At 38.4% G+C, this 12500-nt stretch overlaps 1 protein-coding gene across 2 annotated transcripts in view; it reads right to left on the minus strand.

The window, feature by feature from the left end:
• lin9 (lin-9 DREAM MuvB core complex component) overlaps nucleotides 1-12500 on the minus strand; it is a 268691-nt gene that overhangs the window by 29364 nt on the left and 226827 nt on the right. For both annotated transcript variants that reach the window (XM_039748225.1, XM_039748226.1), the window contains exons 10-11: nucleotides 5100-5201; nucleotides 4910-4990 (exon numbers count right to left, since the gene is read on the minus strand). In XM_039748225.1, the coding sequence (XP_039604159.1) occupies nucleotides 4910-4990; nucleotides 5100-5201 (183 nt within the window). The remainder of the gene's footprint in view (nucleotides 1-4909; nucleotides 4991-5099; nucleotides 5202-12500) is intronic.

Genomic DNA, 12500 nt, shown 5'->3' on the forward strand with positions numbered 1-12500 from the left:
TTTAAAAATAACGTAACATGATTGTCAATATACAGTAATTGTTTTGTGAGTGTTATTGAATGTTGCTGTCATCAAGGATTTGATTATCATTATTTCTTTCAATCAGGCTCGTATTTGTAGGATGTGTTCAAGTTACATTCCGTGTTTGTCAATCGCTGTAAAGATAAGAGGTTTCATTCATCGATTAGTTCCTTACTGCATCAATAAACAGCTCGCCTTCCTTTTATCTGTGATGTGACAAACTGCATGCACGGGTTTTTTTACACTGTCTTCCTTTAGCAGGACATTCACTTTTTCCACCGTGTGCTTTGTTTCCGCAGTAGCTGCACTTATGAATATGATTCTATGTATAAGACGCTTCATATTTTTTTGCTGCCTTCTCAATTGTGTAATTCGGTTTTTGTTCAGCACTCTTTGGAACTGTTGCTTTTGTCTGTGCACTGCGCCAGTTCACGGAGCCGCTTGGTGTTCTTGCATCGAGGTTCCCAGCTGTACTGGTGCCATCTCGTAATGTCAGCTAAGACCCGCACTTAAAACTTTCTCTCGAGTTTCAATGAGTTTGTGCCAAACACCACCCTGACCATCTCATCTTCCTCTGCATAAGCACAGTCCTTCACACGTGAATATTTACCGGCAGTGTTTGTATTGGATTGCCGCTGATGGACGGCCTTATATGGGCAGGCACTAAATTACAAACGCTAGTGGCAGCCTGTCTATGAACTTAATTTAATATAAACTTACGGTTCACGCCGCGCTTTGTTTCCGCATATGCATCATTTGCTTCATAATGTTTTTCTGCCTTCTCAATTGTGAAATGGCTTTGTGCTCATCGCTGGAGTTCTTCCTTGTTCTGTACGTGCTTACGTAGGAGGCGTGATGATGTCACACTAAACTCCGCCGGCCATCTCCAACTCAAGACTCCATTACATTATATGGGGAAAAATAGCTTCCAGTTATGACCCTTATGCGTAGAATTTCAAATGAAACCTGCCCAACTTTTGTAAGTAAGCTGTAAGGAATAAGCCTGCCAAATTTCAGCCTTCTACCTACACGGGAAGTTGGAGAATTAGTGATGAGTCAGTGAGGGCTTTGCCTTTTATTAGTATATATATATATATATATATATATATATATATATATATATATATATATATATATATATATATATATATATATATATATATATATATATATATATATATATATGTATGTATGTATGTATGTATACGTATATGTATGTATATGTATATGTATATATATGTATATGTCTATACGTGTGTGTGTGTATAGCTTTGGTCACTGAGTGCAAGGGAAAATAATAAAATGTAGTCTATAAGTTATTAAACAGTAAAACATTTACGTTTTAAGAAGTAAAGCTACATTGAGCACTATTGGAGTGGTTTCGGGTAAACTACATTTTAAAGACGGTGTAACACAACAGGTAAGTAGTACTAACAGCAGCTAAAATGTATATGGATGATCTCTCGGTAGTAGATTCCTTTTGAAAGGCGCTACACAACGGCTGTGGTATAGAAATTACATTTTCTATGTGAATGTCCAAATTTCTGCCTCTGGTAATGTGCCTTACTGGCATTACCAGCAATTAAAGAAAATCATTTTTGTGTCCTCTGCAGTGTTAAGAGAGAAAGGCTTTGGTTTGGGATAAAAGGAAAAAGGTGTAAAGAAAGGAAAGTTGCCTTTTTCTTTTATATAGTGTAGAGAGAGGTCTTCACTGACGATATGAGCGTCGTGGTGGGTCTCGTGTAGACTGGAGAGACATGTGCCTTACCGGCATTACCAGCAATTAAAAGAATCATTTTTGTGTCCTCTGCAGTGTTAAGAGAGAAAGGCTTTGGTTGGGGAATAAAAGGAAAAAAGGTGTAAAGAAAGGAAACTTGCTTTTTTCTTTAATATAGTGTAGAGAGAGGACTTCGCTGACGATATAAGCGTCGCGGTGGGTCTCGTGTAGACTGTCCGGGATGGCACTCCTGTGCGTGTCTTCAAAATCCGACCGGACGACTTCATAATCGTATACATGTAAAAGAAAGTGCGAAGCGCCTTAATATTAGTTTGCCGCGGTCTAGAAATGGGATCCCGTGTTTACAGTTGTCTGGGCTATAGCTCATGGGAAGGGGGAAAAAAATTAGAAGTGTTTACTTTCACTTAAGGCAGAAGCGCAGTCAGCCCAAAGGCCGGCACAGCTACGCAAGCCCGCGCCGGCTGCCCGACTTTTGTAGTATTTTTGCAGTGCAGGAAACGCCACTTTTTGCAGACACGTTCATGTGAGCAAAACTCTCCGCGCTCTTTAGAGGTCTTGCTTTCTCGATGCCCACGGCGTTATTTAATGTTAGCTAAGACCCGGCACTTAAAAGTTTCTCGCTACAGCAATTTTAACTCCGTTACAAAGTGATCCAAAGTCTCGTTTATACCTTGTGTCTTCTCATTAAACTTGTATCCTGCGATTAAAGTATTCGGCGCTTTTTGGGGGCTCTTCCTTCTTTTCTACGTACTGCGGTCATAGTCAGTTCACGTGATTACGTGGGAGGCGTGATGATGTCACACGCAACTCCGCCCCCCACGGCCATCAGTCCATTACAGTATATGGAGAAAAATAGGTTCCAGTTATGACCATTATGCGCAGAATTTCAAAATGAAACCTGCCCAACTTTTGTAAGTAAGCTGTAAGAAATGAGTCTGCCAAATGTCAGCATTCTAACTACACAGGAAGTTGGAGAATTAGTGATGAGTGAGTGAGTGAGTGCTTTTCCTTTTATTAGTATAGATAAACTAACCTCTAAGGAGTAATGCATAAAAAAAAAAAAATCACTCTGCGTTACATAGACTAATTTTTAAAGAAACAAGTAACGTCTTCTTCCAGCTTCTCCCATTAGGGGTTGCCACACCGGATCATCTTGTTCTATATCTTCATGCCCTCTACGTCTTACTCTGTCACACCCATCACCTGCATATACTCTCTCACCACATCAATAAACCTTCTCTTAGGCCTTCCTCTTTTCTTCTTGCCTGGCAGCTCTATCTTTAACATCCATTCCCCAATATACCCTGCATCTCTCCTCTGCACATGCCCAAACCAATGCAATCTCGCTTCTCTGACTTTGTCTCCCAACCATCCAACCTGAGTCGCCCCCCTAATGTACTCATTTCTAATCCTGCCCACCCTTGTCACACCCAATGCAAATCTCAGCATCTTTAACTCTGCCACCACCAGCTCTGTTTCCTGCTTTCTGGTCAGTGCCACCGTCTCCAACTCCAAAACTGTTTTTTTGGGGGGGAAAGGGAGAAGGTGGAGTCAGACCCATTGATTCAAAGTGAAAGGGCGAGTAGGATATTCTCTTTAGTGGATGACCTATACCCGTGATGAACAGATGCATTTCATATATTTTTGCCCATCTATCTTGTTTTTTTAATGACCTGTAGCATCATATTCTGCTCTGATTTCATCATTTTGGCACCCACCCAACCAGCCTTTCTTCAAACTTCACCACACCAGATACATGGCATTGCATCTGCATTGATGCGTACTGAGAAAAAAAAAAAATCCATACACACAGCGTGAAAACCCAGCGAGTGCTAGTGGTGGTGTGTCGCAGTGTCTAGATGTAGTGACCAGCGCAGACGCGACAAACGAAAAAGCATTGAACAAAAAGTTATTATACATATCTTGCATGTAATAAAAGGTAAATTTAACCTGTCCAGTTTAGAGTCAGAGGTATCCAGTGATCACTACTGTGTCTGCACCTACCTCCATTGCTCAGGGGGCTGGCTTTACAGGCAGCTTCCTAGGTAATCCCACACCCACAGGCAGCCCTCGGACACCTGAAGAACATAGCCCACTCCGGTCCAAACCCAGGTGAAATACAATATTTTTAAAATACAAGAAAATTATTAAATTTGACTGTTTTTGGTCAGATGCTTGAATGGTGATGGGTATAAGATTTAATAATAAATGCCGACTAGTAAAACGAGCAGTTTTTCATACATTAACCTAGGAAAAATGTTTGAGATTTGGGAAGAAAAATGGAACACTCAGAGAAAGATCAATGCATCAATCCAAGCATGTGAACACTGACAGCTGGAGCTTTGAGGCGGAAACACTAATTTGTTAAAAGCTGTGCTGAATATTTTCTGCAATTTAATGTTACAATAACTAAAGAACAAATAATTTATTATTTAAGAATCAAATATTTTGCTTCAGGAAACCACCAAAGCCCAGTCAAAAGATATTGTTGAAAGTTATAAGTATTTTGTGACAATCACAGTTCAACTATGTCTTTAATCCAAAACACTGAAAAAGTGTCTTCAAAAAAAGTACAAAGGCTATGTTAAAGGAAGTGGAGTCATTTTTCATTTTAGCTTGAAGCCTAGCATTTGTTTTTTTTAAATAACCCTAGTATTAAGTCTGTTTTAACTTGTTTTCTTCTGGCTTGGTTTGTAAATCTTATTATTAGGAACAAAACAGGATAAATCAAATTGTAAAATGTCTAACAGGGTGATAAATTGTTACACTGTATGTACTTATAATGGCACTGGAGAGTGGTGACTTGCTTAATGTTTAGCACATGCAAGAATGAATTATATTCTTTACATATGACAATAAAGACTTTATGCCTATATTAAATAGGATATGAAATTTTAAGTATTATATTGACTAAATTACATTATTTGTACAAAGCTATTTTTTATGGTAGAGTTCTTGTTTATTGCATTTTTAAATGGACTATTATTGGACCTCTGTGGAAACTTTGCTGACAAACCAAATCTCTCTCTATGAACAATACATTTGAACAGATTATTTTTTCAGGTAAAACCCCCAATACCATGCAGTTATAGGTAAGTTAACAAGAGTTACTACAGTGTCAAAGTCTGGAAACAGAATAATGGTTCTTACCAGTTTTTCTGCTTCGGTATTCATTTCTTTTAACTGCTTAATGTGTTCTTTCTTGATCATGAGTATTTTGGACAATCTTGTCTTTAAGACAAAAGGAATAAATACAGAAATACATCAAAATATTATCATGTGAATTAAACTCAAGACATTTAATTTCATGAATAATGAGCTAAATGCAAAATAAACTTACTACTTGCACAAGAAATTTTACAGGAAATCCACCTAAGGTTTCTCCATCAGAGCCTGCTAATTTACTTTTCCATGGCGATTGTGACAGCAAGGGATCACTATCCTAAAGGGGGGAAAAATATGTAATATAAGAACACCAGTAAAAGCAAACTTTTTTCATATTTCACCATAATTCAAATGAACACTTATGTACATGTAACATAAAGCATTTCTATATCAGTCAAATAAAATGTTTTGCACATGTTTAATAGTTGATTTAATATCTTCATCATCAGCATAGCACATCCCACAGAAATATTTCAAGAAATTGGTGGTGATCACAATGTTTCAAGTCTGTAGAATGAGTAGTGTTAAGTGTGACATCTGTTCAAATCCATAGTTTCACATTCATAGTTCGGCCTTTGTAACCGGTACAGTGTAGGCAGAAGTAATATCATGAAATTGAAGGGAAATGGTTGACAGCTTTTTTCACCACCTCTCCCTAACCATCACAAATGGAAAAGAAAAACTCACTGTATTAGCTGGCTATACTAACCTTTTGAAGAGTGTAATCAATATGAACTACAATATTAACATCATTATTTCTGCAGATGATCTTGCTAGCACTTGCTTGGACCACAGACGTCTTTGGTGGGGGACAATACATCGACAGACCGATATTTATTTGTCCCCAGGGTGAAATCTGGCTTTTACAGAAGCTATTTAAATAAATATATACACACTCATCGGAACAATCATAACGAATAAAAAGAAGGAAAAAGAAAAACTACTGACTTGGCCGTCACACTAAGACATTTTGCAGACTTATTGTTGTTGGTAAAAAGGAGCCCAAGAAGCGAATCTTGACACACTGCTTAATTTGTTGCCTGAAATTTACTTAGTGTTTGTGTGTCAGAAAGAGGACATAAAGAATTATTTATAATGGCACTCAGTTTTGTTTTAATTCTCTCCTTTGCTGCTATCTCCAGGTGTTCTAGAATGTATCCCATAACTGAGCCTGCCGTTTTAATTAGTTTTTTGATTCTGTGGAGCTCTCTTGAAGTGGTTACCTGCCCAGCATACTACAGCGTAGATCAGACAGGCCATCCCAAAGTTGTAGATGATGTGACGGATGAGTCTCTTAAGAAAACAAGAGTTTCTTATTTAGTTCCTCTGTATTTTGAGACCAATCCAACCTGTCATTAATGTGGACCCTTCAAGACTTGAAAGGAAAAACACATGAAAAACAGTGCTACCCCAGAGACATCACAATTACAGCACAGGTGTGAGAGTCTAATGTTGAGCTGCTCGTGGTGGTCTTATGACCTTGTTACATGCCAAGAATGTTTTCATATTTGATTGTGCTGGCAGTTTACATGCCCCCTCCTTGGCAGAAACGGCAATCACAACAGACACTGTATAGTATGTAATAAGTAAATTCTCTTCTAACCATACGGCTGCTTTCATCATAATTTCTGGGGTCTTTAAACATGTTTCACTTTCCTCCACCCTCACTAATTTTTAGCATTTTGGTGTAGCTTATACCTACATAGAAACCCATTGTCCAGAGGTTGCTACCATCTCCAAGACTGTGTAGAAATGGACAACAGAGGCTGAGGAGGCTCTGTAGGCTTCCTTTGAAAAAATTGAATGGGATATTCTTTGTAAGTGACAGGGCAAGGACACTGAGGAACTGAGTCACTGTATCAGAGACAAGCACAATCAGCACTTGCCATCAACAGAAATTTTCAGATGACCCATCCATCATAGGCTACATTAATAATGTAGATGAATTGGAGTACAGGAAATTTGTGGTGCAGGGACAAGAACCTGCAACTCAACATCAGCAAGACAAAAGAACTGGTGGTTGATTTCCAATGTTCCAAGAAGCCTCCAAGACCAGTCACTATTCAGGAGGAGGACGTAGAAGTGGTGCATAGCTACAAAAACCTGGGGGTTCACATAAAGAACAAACTGGACTGCTCTGACAATACAGTGGTGCAGTACAAGAAGTGCCACAGCAGACTGCTGGAAATGTTCTATCAGTCCACAGTAGTTAGTGTGGTGTTCTACACTACAGTCTCCTAGGGAAACAACCGGAGCACAAAAGAAGTACAATGTTTGAGCAAACTATTAGTAAAGGTAACAATGTTGGCAAAATTAGATACCATCCTGAGGCTCTCTCTTGGAGCACTTTTAGCCACAGACTCATTCTATCATGGTGTGCTAAGAAGGACCTCTAGGGGTCTTTTCAGCCCACTGCCAATAACACTAGAATTACCAGAGCCTACGAAAAAACTCATAAATCCGTCCCACCTTAAATTGCTTCTTAAATCCCTTCACACCTCTCCGCCAGCGTGCTTTGTCTTCTAAATGTGTTGATAAAAAGAAGCTAGGAGCAGCCGGCTATTCCATCCCCCCACCAATTTAGAACGTGCACGAACTTCTCCCAGCTCATGCCTTGATTGAGTATCTGGGAGTGAAGTGGAGTTTTAGAGTGGAAATAATAGATCGTTATTTGGAAAACACGCATTTCATGTCTGTTCCGTTTCTACAGTAATCTGTGTAAACCCATTGTTAAAACAGAAACGTTTTTTATATTCTAGTAGTAGATGACAAAATGTAGGCATAAACTATATAATGTATGAAACCTGAAGTCCAAATAGCAAAGAAACATTTTCATAAAAGGTTCAAATATAACACAACAATTGCGCTTTTATTCAAAAATATAACATACGACATTGACAGCAGTTTATTATAACTGCCTCCGTGGTGCAATGGGATCAGTTTTCGCCTTGGAATAAAAAGGTCGCGAGTTCGATCCTGCACTACTCCGTTTTGAGAAGTAAACTGCTCTTAGTCTTACTATTTTAGAATAAAAGTATACATTTGATTTCAGTCTGTAACAGCCGGTGCAATGTATGATCCTTGTAAAGGTTAGCTTTTTTTTTTAATTCACTTTTCATTCAGGAACATATATTGGTGTAAAAGTATAACAAAAGTGCACTTTTATTCAAGTGCACTTTTTCCATCACCTTTTCCTGTAAGAAGCAATGTACACACTTCTCTCTATGCTGTGGTTTCTATTACACACCTGAAAGAAAGAGACAATACATGTGAAAATATCATTGCACTAATGCAATATTATTTGAAAACGAACAGCGTCCGATCGGGTGTGAATTTATGCAGGAACTGGAAATTCTCTGATGTGGGACCTTTCCCCAGGGAAGAAAGTACAGTGTCAGGTGCTCATTCAGTGTAATAGGAACCATAGCACAGAGAGTTGTGTGCACGGCAATAAGTACACGTGTCATAAATGTAGGAAGGACGGTCCTTGGGTTTGTGGGAACTGTTAATATTTGAATGTGATGCTTTTATATAGCACGGAATGAAAATCAGCACTTCTTAGCATTGCACCATGCAAGCTGTCGTATCAATCGCCTACTGTAACTTGCTTTCTTTTTTCTTCGGTTATACAGGTAGTCTTGAATAAAAGTGCACTTGTTTTGTTTGCGAAATGAAGTGTGTGCGTGCACTTTTCGTGGCATTACACATGTATTTTTTGAGTATGCCCGTTTGAGCATGCTCAAACACAGGAACATATGTTGATGTAAAAGTATAACAAAACAACGGGTAGATGGAGAGTGTGTGATGATTGCATATAGCGCCGAAGTTACTGCTGTTTACTCCTGTGCATGCCTTGGAGTACAAAAGAAACATAATACAGATGCGCTATAGCTCTGCGTTGTACCACGATGCATACTAACGCACCCCCCCCCAAAGGGTTCTGAAACACAGACGCTGGCGAAGCTGCCTTCTTCGTATCTCACCGTCACTTGATTTTCTTTTTATTCTGCATGTTGCTGTATGCTGTTTCTTTTGTACTCCAGGACATGCAGAGGAGAGAATGGTAAAGAGCAGTAACTTCGGCGCTATATGCAATCATCAGACACTCTCCATCTACCCGTTGTTTTGTTATACTTTTACATCAACATATGTTCCTGTGTTTGAGCATGCTCAAACGGGCATGCTCAAAAATACACGTGTAATGCCACGAAAAGTGCACGCAGACACTTCATTTCGCAAACAAAACAAGTGCACTTTTATTCAAGACTACCTGTATAACCGAAGAAAAAAAAGAAATCAAGTTACAGTAGGTGATTGATACAACAGCTTGCATGGTGCAATGCTAAGAAGTGCTGATTTTCATTCCGTGCTATATAAAATCATCACATTCAAATATTAACAGTTCCCACACACCCAAGGACCGTCCTTCCTACATTTACGACACGCAGTACTTGTTGCCGTGCACACAACTCTCTGTGCTATGGTTCCTATTACACTGAATGAGCACCTGACACTCTACTTTCTTCCCTGGGGGAAGGTCCCGCATCAGAGAATTTCCAGTTCCTGCATAAATTCACCCGATCTGACGCTGTTCATTTTCAAATAATATTGCATTAGTGCGATGATATTTTCACATATATTGTCTCTTTCTTTCAGGTGTGTAATAGAAACCACAGCATAGAGAGAAGTGTGTACATTGCTTCTTACAGGAAAAGGCGATGGAAAAAGTGCACTTGAATAAAAGTGCACTTTTGTTATACTTTTACACCAATATATGTTCCTGTGTTTGAGCGACACGGGCAGATGGGGAGTGTCTGATTATTGCATATAGCGCGGTTACTGCTCTTTACCATTCTTTCCTCTGCATGTCCTGGAGTACAAAAGAAACAGCATACAGCAACATGTGGGGACTGGCAGGAACACTCAATAAAACTGAATAAAAAGAAAATCAAGTGACGGTGAGATACGAAGAAGGCAGCTTCGCCAGCGTTTGTGTGTCAGAACCCGGTTGGGGGGGCGTTAGTATGCATCGTGGTACACTGCAGAGCTATAGCGCGTCTTTATGTGAAAACAGCCGTGTCAGATGGGGTTGTATGGATTGATTCTGAATGCGACTGAGAGAATGAAAAGTGAATAAAAAAAAAAGCTAACCTTTACAAGGATCATAAATTGCACCGGCTGTTACAGACTGAAATCAAATGTATGCTTTTATTCTAAAATAGTAAGACTAAGAGCAGTTTACTTCTCAAAACGGAGTGGCGCAGGATCGAACTTGTGAGCTTTTGATTCCCAAGCGGGAACTGATTCTATTGAACCACGGAGGCAGTTATAAGAGACGGCTGTCAATGTCGCATGTTAAAGCGGCTTTTGTTTCTGCAGTTATATTTTTGAATAAAAGCGCAATTGTGTTATTCTTGTGAAAATGTTTCTTTGCTATTTGGACTTCAGGCTTCATACATTATATAGTTTATGCCTACATTTTGTCATCTACAACTAGAATATAAAAAACGTTTCTGTTTTAACAATGGGTTTACACAGATTACTGTAGAAACGGAACAGACATGAAATGCGTGTGTTCCAAATAACGATCTATTATTTCCACTCTAAAACTCCACTTCACTCCCAGATACTCAATCAAGGCATGAGCTGGGAGAAGTTCGTGCACGTTCTAAATTGGTGGGGGGATGGAATAGCCGGCTGCTCCTAGCTTCTCTTTATCAGCACATTTAGAAGACAAAGGACGCTGGCGGAGAGGTGTGAAGGGATTTAAGAAGCAATTTAAGGTGGGACGGAATTACGAGTTTTTTTCGTAGGCTCTGGTAATTCTAGTGTTAAGCAATTCAATGCTTCCACCCAATGTATTTGTTAAATTTATTTTTCTAATTTATTAATTTATGGATTGACTGATTGATTGGCTGTATTATCTATCCTGTGAGTCTGTATTTTTGTTTTTTATGTTTCTGCAGCTGTATGTAGTTGAATTTCCCCATGGGATTAATAAAGTTTTATCTAATCTAATCTATCTAATATAATCTATATACATTCCATGAATAGTGACCATACAAAGAGGATCTATTGTGCAGCGAAAGTCAATAACCACTTCCTTGATTTTGCTGATGTTTTGTTTCTTGATGGAGAAAGAATCATCTGCCACTAAATTCTCCACCTGACTCCTATACTCTGTCTCATCCCCCTTATCAATAAACCCCATAAGTGCAGTGTCATCTAATAATTTCTGCAAGTTACATGAAATTGTGTTATATTTATAGATGGAGGAGCAGAGAGTACGAGTAAATCATCATGCTTCCATCGTCTTAACTGTTACTCGAGAACATGCCTAGTTAAGAAATGTTTTTTGAAATGAATCTAATTTGAATTCATCAAGTTAAGATTCTGCCACTAGTAATGGTTAACACAGGAGTTTTTATGAATACCCAACCTGTACAATTATTCATGAAGAATGAATTGTACTGTCCCATAACTAATCCTTATTTTGCCTGCCATTACAGAGGGTGAATGTTTCATCTTTCTATTATGATTCACTTCATGGTGACAAAATTTACTTCAGTCATCAATTTTAAAGGCCAGCAAGATGGTGGCTGCCATGATGGACTTCTGTAGTCCTGACCTATGGCATATACTGGAGACTGAGCATGCTACATGTTGACTAGGTTAAAATAAACCTTTAAAGGTGTATTGTTTTCTTGCATTAAAAATTCAAGGATAGCATTTGTGTGGTGATGTGGTTTGACATTTTCCAAAATATTACACTTAACTATAAATGATGTTTTTTAAAAACACTACAATAAAACAAGACGAGTCATACTGATGCTTATCAAACAAACTAAATTGAACTTTGAACTGTGGAGCAGGCCATGCTTAAACAAGTGCTCAAACAAACATTAATTTTAGATGTTAAAAATCTTAATTTAACTTGAGAAGCCTGAAAATAAGATTAGCACAGCCATCTGTTTGGGGAAATAACAATTTTGTAATGCAAACATGACAATGTTTTGAAAATTATCGATCATTTACATAAATCATTGTTAAATCCATGTAGAAAGAGGCCTTTAGTTTTGGGATACAAGCTGCACACAAAAGGAGAGCTTCACCATCACCTAGGCAAAGTATCTGCATTCTCATTTAAACTGTCAAGACAAAAAGACCTTTAAGGAGCAAAGAAAAGCTTAAGTAGTTACGGAGCTAAGGATCCCATTTAGGTACGATAAATATCCTTCAATAAGACTATTTCAAAACACATTTTCTTACTTTTGCTACTAAAGGTTTCATTGTGTGAATGTTATTTGTTTGTGTCAATGTAGTGTTAAGAGAATTGTGTGGATTATTGTTGTATTTCCACAGGGGTCAGCAACTGATAAGGGAGGGATGTTATCAATAGGAAGCAAAGCACACATTTGCGGATGCTTAGACACCAACCCTTTGAACTGCTTATTCCAATGTTAATAATTCTCTTTGCTTAAAGTATCTGTTTACATGCAGGTAAAGCTGTAAATATGGAGCACTATAAGGCAGCTATAGAGAAATCTTATTTTGCTTAAGACAGTTGTCTACATAC

The sequence above is a fragment of the Polypterus senegalus genome, chromosome 3 (genome assembly GCF_016835505.1).
Source record: "Polypterus senegalus isolate Bchr_013 chromosome 3, ASM1683550v1, whole genome shotgun sequence".
Taxonomy (NCBI): domain Eukaryota; kingdom Metazoa; phylum Chordata; class Cladistia; order Polypteriformes; family Polypteridae; genus Polypterus; species Polypterus senegalus.